The following is a 17,696-nucleotide window of genomic DNA, read 5'->3' on the forward strand; positions in this document are numbered from 1 at the left end:
GTTGCGAGCCTTGAAACTTTCCTTCCTTAAGTGTAAAGAGTGTGGCGATAAAGAGGAGTAAAACCTGTCATTTTAGTGGCGTCAGGAGGAGGGATGATTTTAAAAATAGTCAGAGCTCGGGTTTTAGAGCCACTGTTCTCCCTGATGTTCATCACCTCCATCACCACTCAGCACACTGGTGCATTATGGGTCAGGAGCTGAATGGGAAATTAATCGAGTCTGTTTGGGTTTTGTCTGGTTCTGCCTTCCAGTACAAATGAGCCGGAGCAGCCACCCGAGGACCGGTTTGACTGCTCCGGTAGTGACACCGTTTTCCCGCCGTTTCCAAAACGCAGCCGATTGAATTGAAACCTTTGGAGTTCTGAAGGTTTCCTGAGGCAACGCTTCTGTGAAGTGGATTTGGATTTAAAGATAATAGAGTAAGACTCTCCCCCCACCCCCACACCTCCTTCTAGACAATTTAAGGAAACAAAGCTGGAACCCTTTTGGGGAGGATGTTTTTCTCCCTCCAGAGGAGGTGTTTTAATGTGATGTATAAGAGGAAAAGACAATCCAGTTATGCGAGTGTGAAAAGAGGGAAAAAGCTTCAACGGCAACATCTGAGGAAGCAGAAAAATATCTCTTTTAATGAACACCAGAAAGCATTCTGAATGCCTGCAGCATATCTAATAAATAACCTTGGAATGAAAGAGTACGTCTCTCTTTTGAAAAAACAACAACAACATACATAGGAAGTCTTTAGAGGAAAGATATTTTTTCATCCTAAGCTCATATGGATCACAGATATCTGAAGGTTGTCCCGAAAAAAAGTCTCTCTCTCTCAAACACGTCATACGGCGTTTCCCAGAAGAGACAAAGAAGTCCCGGCGCTTCGACGTTCTCATTCTGCTCAAAAGCCGATTGGATCTTCACGTCACCGCCACCACCTCAGACCATTAACCAGACGGAGGAATGAAATGTGGGATCGGGAAAAAAAGAGGCAATTAGAAGGAGAACAAATATTAATGGAAGTTAAGAAGTGACTCACAAACCCAATTACAGCATTAGCCAGGCAATTTAGATGAGCTCCGCGCCAGGCGAGAATCCTGTTGAAATGGACCACGCGGTCTCTCTGCATTAACAATGGCATTAATTCCCCCGATTCACAGCGAGGGGGAGAAGAATAGAGCAAATACAGACGTTCTGTCTCCTTTATAAAGATTATTCCCCGACCCTGCGCTGGAGATGGAAGAGGCCGCCGTTGTTGCCGTCCCGAGCCCCAAAACAGACCGTGGACCCCCGGAGAGTCGCACCTCGTTAAAAAGCAGCGTTACCCGAGGCCTCATGGGAGGAGGACGACAGGTAAACCTCAGGTCGTCCACGCACAGACAACGTCCCACAAGATAATTACAGCAAAGACATGGCTGGCTGCTGCAAGGCTGACTAAAAGGGACAGGCGGCGGCGGCGTGAAGGGACGGATGTGGATAGATGGAGTGATAAATGGAGGCAGCGCTTTCTGCCGCTCTTGCACTTTTCTCCTCCACCTACCGCCATTGTCGAACTGCATCCTTCAGCCGAAAAGCTGCTGCCACTCGCTCCCACAGGGGACATGCGGCCCTGACAGGCCGGCCAATCAGCAGCACCCTGAGGCCAGTTGAAAGCCCTTCTGGCACGCCTAAGGCTGGCGGGGTCCAACCAATCAGTTAGAGGCCAGGCTTGAAAGGAGGGCCACGCTTGGCTCAGGGAGCCGCCAAGGCTGCCAATGAGAGACGGGAGGGGAGGTTGGAGTGGCTCGGAGGGAGGCTGCCAGGGGGGTCAGAGTGGACGAGGGCAGACTGACAGTAATTCAGTGAGAGGCTGAGCTCTGTGTCACTCACGACAGCACTCAGCCTTTGTAGTACCGGGCCGCTCTAATGGGACTGTCACCTTCTAATTGTCCGACTGGGAGGCAGAGAACGACAGACGCTCAAACACGCAGACAATAGGTGGAGACACACACGGGTACAGACAGGAGGACAGACACGAGCACAGACACGAGCACAGACACGAGGAAAGACAGGAGCACAGACACGAGCACAGACAGGAGCACAGACATGAGCACAGACACGAGTAAAGACAGGAGCACAGACACGAGGACAGACAGGAGCACAGACACAAATACAGACACGAGGACAGACAGGAGCGCAGACATGAGCACAGACACAAGTAAAGACACGAGTAAAGACAGGATCACAGACACGAGGACAGACACGAGCACAGACACGAGGAGAGACAGGAGCACAGACACGAGTAAAGACAGGAGCACAGACACGAGGACAGACACGAGCACAGACACGAGGAGAGACAGGAGCACAGACACGAGTACAGACAGGAGCACAGACACGAGCACAGACAGGAGTACAGACAGGAGCACAGATACGAGTTAAGACACGAGTAAAGACACGAGGAAAGACAGGAGCACAGACACGAGCACAGACATGAGTACAGACAGGAGCACAGACAGGAGGACAGACACGAGGAAAGACAGGAGCACAGACACGAGTACAGACAGGAGCACAGACACAAGTAAAGACACGAGGAAAGACAGGAGCACAGACACTAGCACAAACACGAGTACAGACAGGAGCACAGACAGGAGCACAGACAGGAGCACAGACACGAGTAAAGACACGAGGAAAGACAGGAGCACAGACAGGAGCACAGACAGGAGCACAGACATGAGGACAGACATGAGCACAGACATGAGGACAGACAGGAGCACAGACATGAGGACAGACATGAGGACAGACAGGAGCACAGACATGAGGACAGACAGAAGCACAGACATGAGGACAGACAGGAGCACAGACAGGAGCACAGACACGAGGAGAGACAGGAGGACAGACAGGGGCACAGACACGAGGACAGACACGAGGACAGACAGGAGCACAGACATGAGCACAGACAGGAGCACAGACACGAGGAGAGACAGGAGGACAGACAGGGGCACAGACACGAGGACAGACAGGAGGACAGACACGAGCACAGACACGAGCACAGACAAGCACACTAATGCTTACACATCTTTTTATGCAAAGAGATTTGTGTTTATGGGGAAATTCTCACGAGACTGCACTGATCTGCTGATGCCCGGGGCTAATTTATATAATACACCTGGTACTTTTTTATTTTAATGTGTAAAATATCTCAACAGATTTGATATACACCAAATTGCTGTTCCACTATGCTGGACAGCATTCTGGGGCCAGGTAGGGAAGTGTTTTTGTTTGTGCTGAAGGCTGCAGGAAAGAAGGATAATGAGAGAGAGAAGTTAAAACGAGCCGAGAGGAAGCTACAGTCGTTTACTCCGTTGTTGATAGGAATATTCATTATTGCAGCTTTCCTATTTTGTTTAAAAGGGGAAGAAAATAAACTTCTCCAAAGACTGTGCACATGTTGATGTTTTCATACATACATTATAAATGATAAATGTCATGACCGAGCAGCAACTCTTCATCTAAAGTGACATTTTCACCAATCGATTCCCCTAAAAGTGCAAATTGTGGATCATAAAAAGCTTTAGGTGTGGTAGAAGTGAAAATCAATGATGCAACCGTGAAAAACGACATGAATGGTGAGTCTCAAACGTTTCATCGTCGTCATCGTCTGCTGGAGCTGAAACCTGTCGAGATGTCACGAGTTAGTGATCGGGCCGATGCTTATTGGCTCAGATGAACTGCTATGCAATAAGGAATTAAATTGAAATGGTTATGATAATGAAATGATGATCTCTACCTGCTGTCAGTAGACGGTGGAAATGAGTCGCTCACACCGTAACGGCTCAGTCATAATGATCGGTGTAGTTTAGTACGAGTCGTTTATCAGTTTCACGCGTCAATGTTGTGTTTGCAGTTTGATTCAAATGGAGCTAAATGATTATGTAACAGACCCGCCGATGTGTGGGACGGCTGGAATGTGACACCAGCGAGGAATAGAAACTACAGTTCCACAAGATCGACCCGCTGCAGCGATTAAAGAGCTGGATTTTTATCTCACAGGTTCTGACATCAACCCTCATCCTCAAGGTTTCCACAGATGCTTTATTCTATCAAACCAAGTTATGAGGATTTTATCATCCATTTATTCCTAATGATCTCATATCACTGTTTTTTTTTTCTTAAATGTATGTCAAAAACATCAAATGGCATTAATAGTTAAATAGAATAGATGGATCAGGAGTTTACCACCTATGACACAATATTAATTAATAATTAATTAATTAATAATTATAAAAATAACAATAATAAAATAATAATAATAATACAAATAAAATAAAAATAATAAAATAACAATAAAATACTACTAATAAAAAAAAAATAAAAAAAAAATAATAATAATAAAATAATAATCATAAAAAAATACAAAAAAAAAATAATCAAAATAATATTATTATTGTAAGTTGCCTTGGACAAAAGTGTCTGCTAAATGCCCTAAATGTAAATGTAATAAAAATAATAATAATACATTAATAAAAACAATATCTTGTCTTCAGATGACATTCATTCCAGGACCCCTGATGCTCTGAGAAGTAAGTGAGTGAATACGACGGTAGTACTTTGTTCAGTAGTCCTTGTACGTTCACGACGCTGCAGGATGAGGGTCAACGGTCCAGACTCTCCCCTCGGCCAGGATGAAGTCCTGTTTAACCAGCTGACAACTCCTGTTACTGTCCCAGTGGGAGCACGCTGGCTTTTAATGTCCTTCTTAAAGTTAGAGGAAGAACATCGACTTGAAGCCTTTGAGCTGGAAGTCAGAGTTGAACCCACGACCACACCCGGCCCATCAGTTAGAGCTTCATAGAGATGGTTTTCAGGAAGTCCTTTATTGTCTAATACTTTACTGAACATGTGCTTTATGAGTGGAAGTCTATGCAGCTCTTGTTTGTGCTTTCAGAGGTTGTGCTTTCCATCTGGGAGAATACTGAATTAACATAAAAACCCTTGCTTTTGAATGTGATATGATGGCGTACTTTGTCCATATGACCATATGTTGGTGGAAACACACACACGTGTACACAAGCGATGTGTTTCAACACAACAAGGGATGCAATAAAAGTGCAGACAAAACAAACGGATCCTTAAAGCATGTTAGAGCTCATTATGAGGCGTAATGAAACACAGTGTGCGATACGAGGTAGCAAATAACCCGCCGTCTTTTCATTTTGCCGTACTGACATTTCAACATCGTGCAACACACACACACAGTATACATCGCATTACACTGAAGCACAATTAAAGAAAGTATTCCGTCTGTAAGTAAGATGTACTTTTTTTTTTCTTCTTCTGCCAAAATGTGGAAAGTTAACTTGAGCAGCGGGTGAACATTTGTCTGTGATTGTGTTTGTTTTGGATAAAATCCCTCTAAATGAGGAGCTCCCAGTCGTTCTGACTGTGACACATTCAACACTCCGCCGCGCTGCATTATATTACCCATGAGCACCGCCATAACAGCCTATTCAGAAATAATGAGGTACACCAAATCATACTGAGATGCACTTTAATAAGCCGCTTCACCTATTCACCTTAAGTCCTTCGTCTCCCCACAACAATGTGATATACGGCGGATACAGTTTAATTTAGCTCCACGGAGTCACTCTTTCTGCACAGTCCCATAATTATTAAAAAGAAATGATTGTCCATTGTCACTTATTTGTTTCCTCGTCCTAACCCGGGGTCAGAGACACTTTCTGAGGCCTGGTTTAATGAAAGGACGCTCTTTTCTCTCCCATATTCAGACTGCTTTCCATCAGTCGTGCCTCATTGGCCCCGGTGTCGCTGCTGCAGGAGACGCTTGAGATGAGAATGCCACAAATGGCCTGAAACTAATGTTGGCCTCTCTCACCCTACAGATTTACAGCACTCGTTTCTATTTCTTTTCCTTCCCCTTCCCAATCTCCGCCTGTCCCCCTTTCTCCCTTTTCCATCTCCCAACCCCTTCGCCTGCTCTCTCAGTCCCTCAAACAAGGAGTGGTTCTCGCCATTCCACCTCCGTATCCATTTAACTCCGGCTGTTTTTCAATCTCTCCATTGCCACCGCACTTACATCTGTCACGTCAAATCATTTGACGGCGAAAGGGCTCGGAAACTGTATTCCATTCGAGCACAATGGTAAATCAATGGCATCGAAGCCGCGCCGCTTGTGGTTCGTCATGACTGAATTGCACGTCAAAGGGGGAAATGGCCGGCAGTGGAATGGCATTCTTTTACATTGTTGGTGGGTGAATGTGTGTGAGCGAGAGACACAGAGAGGAAGAGAGAGAGAGAGAGAGCGTTTCTTCTGCTCGAAAGGGAAATCAGGTTTCAGAAGAATCTGAGCTATAGAGCTGTGATGATGATGATGATGACGGCCCCGATAGCGCCATAAATATGACAATGAAGGAATAAATGAAAGCTTTATGAGCGTATGAATTATTATTTACAATTAAATCAGGACCTTTTGAATGTGGAATTGAATTTGCCCGGGGATTAATGTTCTCGTTGTGCATCAAACGAGCCGTCGGCGCCGCTCCGCCACACACCTCTCTGGCCACGCCTCCTCCTGCACCGTTTGATGCTGCCGGAGCGGTAATTACACGGCGAGGGTTAATTGGTCTGTTTTAAACCCGGCGAACCCGGCCGTGTGAAGGCTGGAGTGTGGAAACGCAGGTGGAGGGAGAACTCAAAGAGTTTCTGAAGAGCGAAATCAAGGGTTCGCTCTGAAAAAAGGGTTGTTCTCGGACACTTCTGAGATAAAGCATGAAATCACCCCACCACTCACTCAGAGAGAGAGAGAGAGAGAGAGAGAGAGAGAGAGAGACAGAGAGAGAGAGAGCCGGGGACAGCTTGAGTCAAATCCCCCACGGTGTGGCTGAGATTCACCTATACTGTGTTCACATACAGTATAGCTGGGAGCGAGCCGGAAAACGCTCCCTCACACACACACACACACACACACACACACACACACACACACACACACACACACACACACAACACACACAACACACACACACACACACACACACACACACACACACACACACACACACACACACACACACACACACACACACACACACACACACACACACACAAAAGAAGCCCTTGAGGTTTAATCCAGCCATCTAACACCTGACATGTGAAAAGGGGATAAAAGAGCGTCCGTTTCTCCAGCAGGGCAGCACAATTACGTGCCTCCCCTGACACTCCACGGCCCTGCTGTGTGTGTGTGTGTGTGTGTGTGTGTGTGTGTGTGTGTGAGCGTGAGCGTGTCCATGCTTTGGTTGAAAATCTGCCCTCATGCCGACACAGTGGTGAAAAGGCGATTTCCGTAATCCGGGAGTGTAAGCCTTGTTGTACAAATGGGCGCAAGGGACTTTGTGTGTGTGTGTGTGTGTGTGTGTGTGTGTGTGTGTGTATATATATATATATATATATATGTATTTATGTGTGTGTGAGAAATGCCAGCAGAAAGCTGCATGTCTGTCTGTCTGTCTGTCTGTCTGTCTGATTCAAGGCGTGGAGGGTTTAGAGCTGAGAGTATGATGCCTCCATGGAGAGCTTCCTTGTTTCTAATATTCCTTGTTATCCCCCGGCTTGGTTAAGGAACGGCTACATACATGTCCAGTTAAGCCTTTGGTTGTTATTGTGAGAACGACAGAAAACTGTGAATGTTGGCTGCAGGGCAGAATTAATTCCTTCTGCGTCCTGAGACCGGATGTATAAATGACGAGTACGCAGTGAAACCATGGTAACCGTCAAACTGGTATAAATAAAAGAATAAAAGGTGTTTTATATATATATATATATTCCTTCTCCATACTACTACACAGGCCTGACCACTGCACACCTGAGAGACCCCTCTGTGTGATGTGGTGGGCAAATGGAACAATACAAGTTTCATAACAATTAATTAGGTTTTGCAGTCCACGCTTGCACTTTTTAAATTGCGGTTGTAGAAATGTTCCTCTTAATGACTGTTGCATGCTCAATTGTTTTATTCTTTGTATTGTATTCAGCTTTGGCATTTCGCCTTGTTTGATAATTTCCCTGGCTTTACAATTGGCTGCATAATTCAGAGGGAAAAGACTGAACGCTGTAAACAAAATCCCTATTGACCACCTTCCCCTTAACGTTTGAGTGGAATTCATAAAAGAGGTCCATGCTGGCGCTCGGCTGCAGAGAAACAGTGTGTGTGCACATTTCTTTTAGTCATGACTCTGCAAGTATCTGTAGTTTTAAACTGTAATATGCACACGATCATTAGCATCAGCAAAATACCAATTCAGAACAATAAGAATGTCATGATCGCCCAACGTTATATATATATATACATATATATATATATATATATATATATATATATATGTGGTGTGATCTACAAAGTGATGCATTGTGATGAGAAAAGGAGTCCTGGGCTTTATTAACAGGCCTGGAAACGCCACTGAGAGAGAATACTCCGGAGTAATCCTGGGATCTATTTCTCTGAAAGCGAGCGTGAAGTGCATATTATTTTATCCTCCGTCTGCGGCGCCCAGAGACACAGCAGACGAGACACCCGGCATCATGACTTAAACCGGAGACGAGAGCGGCGCTTTTAGCCCGCTGGGTGTGTTTGATAGAAAAGGAGCAGAACCTCACGGTGATTGTAAAAGATATTACTCGGCTTCCCCTCCTTGACCCGGGCCGGTTCGACCCGCGAGACCTGCAGGCGTTTGCTGACTCACCCTGACGAGCATGTGAGGGAAGGGTCCTCGGGAGTTTTCGGGCACATTGATAGGCGGGATGACCCAGTCTCTCTTCTGCCGCCTCAGCCCGTTGCCAGACGGGCCCCTCTGATGTTTCCGAGAGAACTTGATAACTCGGGGTTGCGAGTCCCAGGCCCTCGACAGCATTTCTTCAATGCCGCCCTGAAAAGAGAGAACACACTGTCACATTATGCCACATCTCGCAATGAATAACTAGCGTGTGTTTATCATTTCAAGAATGCCGTTTTATGTTGTGACAGGTCGGGAAGATGAATCTGTAAAGTGCTGTAAAATGACAGGTTTCCCTCCTCGGCTGAAATCGAAACTGAAAAACTGGGTGTCGGGCGAACAATGACCCCGTTTGGGAGAACGACAGCAAGCGGCGGACTCGAGGAAATATAAATATGAACGTTTGTGAATGGAGCTGCATGGAGACGCACTCAGAGCCCTCGGCGAAGAGAGCGAGACCTCCACGCTACGTGGATGGGCTTTGTCTGCATCCCTGCACAGCTGCTTATTATTCCTGACCTTCTCTGTCCTCCGTAGACAGAAAACAAAGTGACATCCTGCCCTAACAGGAGTCTATCGTCAGATAAAAGCGGCGTTGATGAAATGCCAGTGTAATAGCAGTAGGGGAGAGGACCAGGACAGCGCAGTGTGGCCTCTGACACATGCAGGGCCGAGGTATTACAGGCCACTCCTCCGCAGGAATGTACACAAGCCTTTTCAACGACTCCCTCCAGCTACAGCTGCAGAGAGGAGATTGTGTTGTTCCTCATCTCGGCGGTGGAATGAGGGTTAGAAGGGTGTGTAAAGATGGAGTGTTTTTTCTTCTCCCCCAATCCTTGATGGTGTCCTCCTGTGTAAAATGGTTGTATTGCTGTAATCCACCTAATCCTATTGTTGTCTTTGCACCCCGTGTACACACACACACACACACACACACACTCGCTGGCATTGTGTCGCTGTCACCTGAAGCTCATCCCACCTGGAAAAGGCAGCCTCACGGCACAAACGCGTGCACGGCGATGCGTCTGCGGCGACTCGGCCGGCGGGTTCATCGCATCAACGTACGCCACCGTGTGTTTTTCATCTTTTGTTTCAACTCTTCGCACAGAGGATTGGACGGCGTGGACGCCGTGGACGATGGCGGCGGATGTTTAGAGGACAGGAAGAGGGACGAGGAGGGACCAGATGTGTTTCCCAGATAAGATAACTCTCGCTCCGGCTCCGCTCATCCGAAACGCTGGCGTGTACCAACTGGCACGGGGGAGTCGGGGGTGCTGCCAAACCCTTCCACGGGCGGCAGGTGGAATTAGTCTCTGTCCGCCAATGTGTGTGTGTGTGTGTGTGTGTTTGCAGAAGCTCAACCGAAGCAAACGGAGGGAAAACAAACATCATGTTAAAACGGAGGATTAACAAAACTCTCTCCGTGGCAGATGATGGCGACTCATCGCTCCCGCCTCCACCGTGACGTCACCGCGGCAGCCCATCAGGGGTGACGGTAACAAGGTTGAAGCATCCGATTGGTCCCCAACATATCATATACGGGATATGATGCCGAAACAAGCCGTGAAGAATAGAGACAGTCAGGCTGAGGGAGACAGACGGCGGAGGCGATGAAAGGGAGACGTCTTTTATTGTAAGTCTGCTTGTGGATGATATCAGCGGCTGCATGTGACTGTCACTTCCCCGGCAGCATGGCGGATGACAGGCTGTTGGCATTGTGAGAATATCAGAATTACAAAGGGGAGCGAGCTCTGCCAGGAAGGCGAGGTGCTTATTAGGGTTCAGGGGATTATTTTTGGTCTGGATGCATGTGTAGGAATTCAGCGTGTGTGTGTGCACATACGGGAAATCGTGTGTGTGGCCTTGATGCGTACATAAAAAAAGAGAAATCATAGGAAAATGGGTGAGCATATGTGCGGGTGTGTTGGGTGCAGGAACATATGACGAGGAGTCCGTTGGTGTGTCCCTGATGGGGGCTCCTGCAACCCGAAGGCAGCCGGGGCCAGCTGGCAGCGTCCCGCTCCCAGGCAGGCTGCACATTGCCGGGGCATTCTCTAGGCCTCCCCCCCCCTCCCATCCCCGGAGCAGACATCTGGAGGTTATCAGCCTGACAAACAGGCAGAACAAAACAATACGATGGTGCAATCGTTTCCCATTCTCTGTTCACTCTGAAAACGTCTCATTCAGGGCTTTTTGATGTTTTTTAAAATATATATTTTTTTTTTAAGTCTTTATTGCGTCTGTTCCCTTTGCTGGTTCGCTATGATAAAAAAATAAAAGAGAAACAGAGTGCTAGTGTTCAGGCAGGAGAATGTTCTCCCATGAGATCATCCCTCAAAAAACTAAAGTAGAAGAAAAGTAACATTTCAACTTTGTATTTAAAAGTATTGAAATTCTCGTGGCTGCTATTTGCCTGTGGAGACGTACAGCTTTCCAGTGTGGGCTGTCAACATAATCAGCCTATAATCACAAAGTTAAAGCACACCACCCTGCCGGGGGTTGCTTTCTGACCCCCAGGGTCCTACGTTCCACCCTGCTGCCGACCCCTCTTTGTAATCTACCTTGAACAGGTGAGGCTGCCGGGGGGAGAATGCGGTAAAAATTCAAATAAGCAGACTCCGGATCCGGCGGTGCGTCACTGATGGCCTCTAAGCTGGCTGAGAAGTCAAAGCAAAGCGCCATGAAATCAGTACGAGGTGGAGAGCACTCGACGAGAGGCCCTACCTGCCTGAGAGCGTAGACACAGCGGAGAGGCCTCTCAGGTCAAAGATGCTCCACACTTCAACCGCTGCCGGATTGTACACAAAATTAAATACTGGAATGAGCTCTTTGATCATGGAGCACATTCCAAGTACGCTAATGTACGCCGCTGAAACTGCATCAGCGAGAGAGGAAGACAGCTTTAAAAGCAAATTAGTGCTCTCTCTCTCTCTCTCTCTCTCAGAGATTGAAGAAGGCGAGCACAGCAAGAGGAAGAAGCCACTGAAGGTTGGAGCTTCTACACTTTTGCTGCTGGAGGTGGAGTCTGGCTGAGGCTGGGCCGCATCAAGTACAAAAAAAGTACAACCGATCCAATCTTCTCAATCGTTACAATTCAGAACATGAACGGTTCTTCAGAACATAGGCTTCTCTTACTTCCTCCTACTATCTACTATGTACTACATTCAGGTGCGCTCAATAGTCCAGGAATTACGGTACAAGTGACCAACGGTGCTAATTCGTGTTGTCAGCTACCTGAGCTATGCTAGCCCACAAGTGTTAAAAAATACAAAAAGCACGGGGCAACGACTCACGCAGATAAAGTGAAGAAAACACCAAGATTTGATTTCAGGTAGGGGGACGCAACATATGGTTTCCGGAGGCCGCGATTGGCCCCCGAGCCACGAGTCTGACACCTCTATACAGACTGCTATCTGAGCTGCCTGTAATCACTGAGGAGAGGTGGTGTCGTCCTTCTGTTGGATGGCGGTTGCAGTGACTCTAGGTGATGCGGTCATGATAACCTCTTTTCTAAAATAACAAATGACTTTCAGAACAACCGCTGACGTCTGTCGGTGTTTGCAGAGCTGGAAAAGGAAAGAACACTAGAAACCACCCAAATCATCTAAATATTCAGTGGAATCTTTTACACGCTAAGCTACGATTCTTCCAACACAACGCCGCCGTCTTCCAGCAGCAGGGAGCAGGACGGATCAAAACCTTTGTCTGCAGATCCAAAAAGACTCTCCAACTATTCTCCGTCAAATGAAGGGACAGCTGCGAGTCATTAATAGTAGATGTCAGCGAGGACAAACTGTTTCAAAGGGAGGTTTTTCTGCCTCATGGAGGTTGTCACTCAGTGTTTCACTCAATTCCTCAAAGTCTATGCAGCTTTAACAACGCGGGTCCATCAGAAATAGTAGCGTTGCATCGTGAAGATTAACCACCATGCAAAGTGTGTTTTGGGTTCCTTAACAGGCATTCCTTCACCCGTGTTCCTGCCTCACATTATCCCGCAGCACATACTACACTTCAATAATTACATTTTTAATGACTATGCTCTTGATGAAGCAGGTTTTCAGCTTTTATTCCTCCTCGGGGCGTACCGGGAGATTGGGACGTAAATTCTGCTGTCGCAACCTATTTATAGCATCTGAGGGAAACGGTGACAGGAACGCGTGTAAACAGCCGCGGCGGCGGCGGGAATGCATACTGTACCGCACGCACAAGCGCTGCCTTTCACATTTCCACGCGATTAGAGAAAACAAATGTATTTCTTGTTCAATTATTGAATCTTTCTCCAGCTCCATGATATGGGGAACATAATTATACGCCGAAAACGACATCACCTGGTCCTCGCAGACTCCGCCAGAGTGGAACATTAGCTCAATCAATGTCAATTATTTCCCAGTCTCCATTATTGCACTGCCAGGAGTGGGCAGAATTTTAATCCCCACTCTGCAATTGCTTTAGCTACACCACTCTCTGGCTTTTTTGTCATGATTAGAAACATGACTGAACATTAAGCCCTATGGCGTTCAACAAGTAGTGCAGGAAAAATGATAATGGGTTTGTCGCTCAACAAAGTGCAGCCCGGTGGTGGGAGTTGGTAACGGGGGCTATACGTTTGGGTTTTACAGTCTCCGTTAGCTGAAAGAGCCTTGGCAGCAAATAGGGCCATGTCTCTGCTTGTCACATCCAACGGCGTGGGCAGCGTGTTGTAACATCCAGTCGAAGAGATGGAAACACACGTTTCTGATCAGCTCCTTTATCAGGAAGCTGCCTCACGGTCTCTCCAGCAAACAACCAAGCGCATCTAATCAGACAAACAACCTGGCGTTGGGCTTTAATAGCTATTTGATTGAATCCAAATCCAGTTTTTCAAATCCTCTTATCAAAATTAAATCCCTTTTCAAATGTTTTTATCAAATACACTGAGGTTTAGCACTCAACACTTGCGAGTAACTTGAAGTTGAAAATCACACAAAGATCTGTAATAACCATTAGTGGAGTCGTTTCAATGGTGTGTTCGATCTGGAACATTGAAATACCTTCTCTAATACTAGAGGTCCCAAAGGTTTTATTCAATCTGTTCTTTGCTCATGAAAAGCAAGAAGAATGAAAGGATCTAAGATATCGGAACACGACGACACAATAAAAGCTGCGGCTCAGGAGGTAGAACGGTCGTCCACTAAAGGTCAGTGGGCCTAGGCACGTGCCCTGCGGTCGCCATGTGGAAGTGCACGATCGTGCAGGATACTGGACCCCAAATTGAGAATGAATGTTTATTGCTGCCGATGAGCTGCCAGCAGGGGATGAATGTAGCATCATTTAGTCACTAGGCAACGGATAGCTGGAATAAGCATAAGACTCAGACCACTTTTAAAACTAGACTGAAAACTTTTATGTTCACCTTAGCTTTCTGCTAAATCTTTTAACACCTGCACCGTTAATTTTGCCTTTATTTTCTTTTAATTCTTCTATTTTTTCACTTTATTGTATGACATGTTACGATGTGAAGCACTTTGAGTCTGCCTTGTGTATAAAAAGCTGCTATACAAATAAAGTTGCCTTGCCTATGTATGTGAATGTGTGTGAATCCCGGCTTGTCTGGTAAAGAGCTTAAGAGTCCGTTTTACCCTTTAGCAGTTTAACACGATACCATCACAATGTTCAAACGTTACTTCACCTTCCACCTCTGGAGTTGTGTTAAGGCGGGTCCACACCGCACCGACTGCCCGACTCGCGTCGGTAAATGAAGTCGGGCTACTTAATATGGCCGACTCGAATGGCGGATTACACATTTGAATCGGCTGAAATGAACGCCGACGTGGGCCGATTCGAGCGATCACACCAAGGAGACTCATGTCACGAACGCCGACTCTCTCAAAGACGCCGATTTTCGGTCCGGTGTGGACCCGCCTTTAGGGTGGGAAGTCAGCGTTACAGCAATGGTCAAGAAGTAGCATTTCAGTGATAAACACGAGGGAACAATGGCAGCGGCCCCGTCTCTGAGTGTCTTCACCCTCCTTACCTTGGTCAGGGCCAAAGGATGCGGATGCCCGGCCAGCGCCAGCTTCACGGTGGTCTCCCAGATGTGCGGGTCGTGGAGCCCCCGGGCCGTCACCATGAACTGGACGGGCTCCGACAGGTTGGCCAGCTCCTGCTCGGCGTACACCGAGCCGTCGGACCTCACGCCGAAGCTGGGGTCGCTGCTGACGAAGCCCACCTCCCTGCTGCGCTTGCAGTCCTCGAACTTCACTGCAGAGACAGACGGAGGAAGGAAGGGGAGAGATTAGAGAGTTAGAGAGCAGCACAGCGACATCCGTTCAAATCCTCCACACGTCTTTAAGAACAACCTGCATCCGTCAATGACGTAACAAACTGCTAATCTGTTTCTGATTATTCTTTTCTATTCTATTTCCAAACGGCGTTTGCCTCAGTGTCTCCGGGGAGAGCGTGAAGAGAAGGACTAGAGCACATGAGGCTGACCGGGCCGATGGCGCTCCATGCTTTGCGAGCTCAGTCTTGAATGACATTTGGAGGGTTGGGCTCGGCTGAGGCAAGAGAAAGGGAGCTGTGAGGACACACACACACACACTGCTCTCAGAGTAATGTAGCGTATGTGTCTGTATGAGCAGTATGGATGGATGGTTTGGGTATAGGGGGTGTTTGCAGCCTTTCCGCTCCACATGAGAGCCACAGAGCGACGGCCGGAGGGACGCCGTCGGGCTGCTGAGTGCATCAGTGCAGATTCTCCAGTGACAGCTGACATGAATGTGCCATTACACCGCACAAAACAAGCAGGGGAAACCAACAGTCTCCTGCACGGCGATTTGGAAAAGCCTTTCTTTTTCGTTTCCAAGATTTAATCAACACTCAATGCCTCATTATCCCATGATTCATAGCATGTTGCAGCGCCGCGAATGACTGATTTGTTGGTTTTTAACGCGTCCATTATGTGAACACACACACCATCCCTCGTCTGCCTCAGCCTTCCAAGTTGAATAGCATGTGCTCCGAAATGATGTCATCTCGCCAGAACTCTCTGCTGATAACAAGACAAATTGATTTCATAAATCACCCTGGGAACAGATCGCCTGTTATGAGCGATGACAGCGTGATTTTTCAAAAATCCAGCGTAAAGAATTCAGCACGGAAAGCTTTTTTATCAAGCCATCTCTTTAATTTATTGCCCAGCTTCCTGTCAAAAACAAGCTCCCCAAACAGCAGGCTAATAAAGCACGGGGATCGCCGCCGCACGCAAACGAGGCGGCTTGTTTCCCACCTCTGAGTAATTGCGGCCGTATCGGGCGCACGCTTTTGACAATGTGTGCATCTGTCGGCATTCCATATTTTCATTTAAAATAAATACATATTTTAAAAAATGCCATCCTAATGCGAGTGATGAGCTTTATGTTAAGTGATTGCTTTACTTTGGGGATCATTTATCAAGGCGGGCGGCGGCGGGCGGTGGCGGCGGGGGGGGGGAGGGGTCTAACATAAGGTTGTGACAATATGACACAGACCTGCTTGAATAGTCCACAGATGAATTGTGATGGCAGGCATGTATTATGTAAATGACTTCAATTAGCTCGAACTGAGCGGGCTAATTGTTGTCACTTAGACAGGTCTCTTGTGGTGCAGCTGGAGAAGCGGGGCTTAAGGACACGTGTGTGTGTGTGTGTGTGTGTGTGTGGGAGTTAATTCAAACAACAGCTAGTTTGAGAATGCCTCTCCCCCGCTGGTGCATCCATTTGGATGTTAACTCCACAGTAAAACCGACGAGGTCTCCGCAGGTCGGCCCCGTCGTCCGGCGTGCTGCCGGTTGGCGTGGTAACACACGTGTTTATGTGCTGCATTGTTAAAGGAATGACTTTCACTCAACAGACGAAGGTAAATTACAAAATATATTTAGAAAAAAAAATGGAATTGAATCCATTTTCAGAGCAAAAAGAAAAGAAAAACGCCTCAGATTTAATGTGAAAAAACGAGGGTCGGCCCCGTCGTCCGGCGTGCTGCCGGTTGGCGTGGTAACACACGTGTTTATGTGCTGCATTGTTAAAGGAATGACTTTGACTCAACAGATGAAGGTAAATTACAAAATATATTTAGAAAAAAACTGGAATTGAATCCATTTTCAGAGAAAAAAAAAAAAAAAAAAACGCCTCAGATTTAATGTGAAAAAGTAGCAAAGCAGAGTTTCCATTGCTGTCACATCATAATGGAAAAAAACGTGAGCTGAATAAACAAAGCTGAGGCTTCAAACCCCTGAGGGTCAGTAAGCCCGCACTCCTTCATCAATTAATAATGGCAGACATATTTTGACTGCAGGTTCAATCGATAGCGCCCGGACTCGTCTTCATCACCTGCTGAGAGACTCCGGCTGACGAAGGACTGCCAGATGTCTCCACTGACCAGCCGTCCGTCTACGAATGTTAAAGGGTTGAGTGTGTGTGACTCATCTTTAAAATGTTCTCAACAGCTCAGAGATCCGTCTGTCTGTATGTAATATTATAAGCTGAATATTATGAGTTTAAAATGGCACCTTTCACTATTTCCTAACATTAATCTGCAAACACAGCAGATGAATCGGTGCTGAAAATTATCATGAGCTGCAGACCTCCAGTACACGACACCACACTGGGTGGCCTTGTTTACCCAGCATGCATCTGTTGCCTCAAACTGCCATCTCAGCACTCCAACAGTTTAAACTCTATAAAAGCGGGGACAATTTTGTGCCTTGCTGGTTATGGTAACAGCCTTCTGCCTCCAGATCTATGATGTCAATAACCTTCTTAGTCTACGAGTGTATCGATGTGTTTTCCCCTGGAAACACACACACACACACACACACACACACACACACACACACACCAGTCAACTCAAGTGTGTGTTTGCATTCTGCTCTTCAAGAAAAGTGTGTGTCCCTGTGTGAGCTTCTGTGTGTGTGTGTGTACTTTA

The 17,696-nt window shown here is 46.9% G+C and overlaps 1 protein-coding gene across 2 annotated transcripts in view; it reads right to left on the reverse strand.

The window, feature by feature from the left end:
* The window catches only part of cdh4 (cadherin 4, type 1, R-cadherin (retinal)), a 174,911-nt gene that overhangs the window by 49,024 nt on the left and 108,191 nt on the right, over window positions 1–17,696 (reverse strand). For both annotated transcript variants that reach the window (XM_084026410.1, XM_084026411.1), the window contains exons 4-5: window positions 14,767–14,993; window positions 8,724–8,906 (exon numbers count right to left, since the gene is read on the reverse strand). In XM_084026410.1, coding sequence (XP_083882536.1) covers window positions 8,724–8,906; window positions 14,767–14,993 — 410 coding nt within the window. The remainder of the gene's footprint in view (window positions 1–8,723; window positions 8,907–14,766; window positions 14,994–17,696) is intronic.

Source organism: Eutrigla gurnardus (assembly GCF_963514095.1).
Source record: "Eutrigla gurnardus genome assembly, chromosome: 2".
Lineage (NCBI taxonomy): Eukaryota > Metazoa > Chordata > Actinopteri > Perciformes > Triglidae > Eutrigla > Eutrigla gurnardus.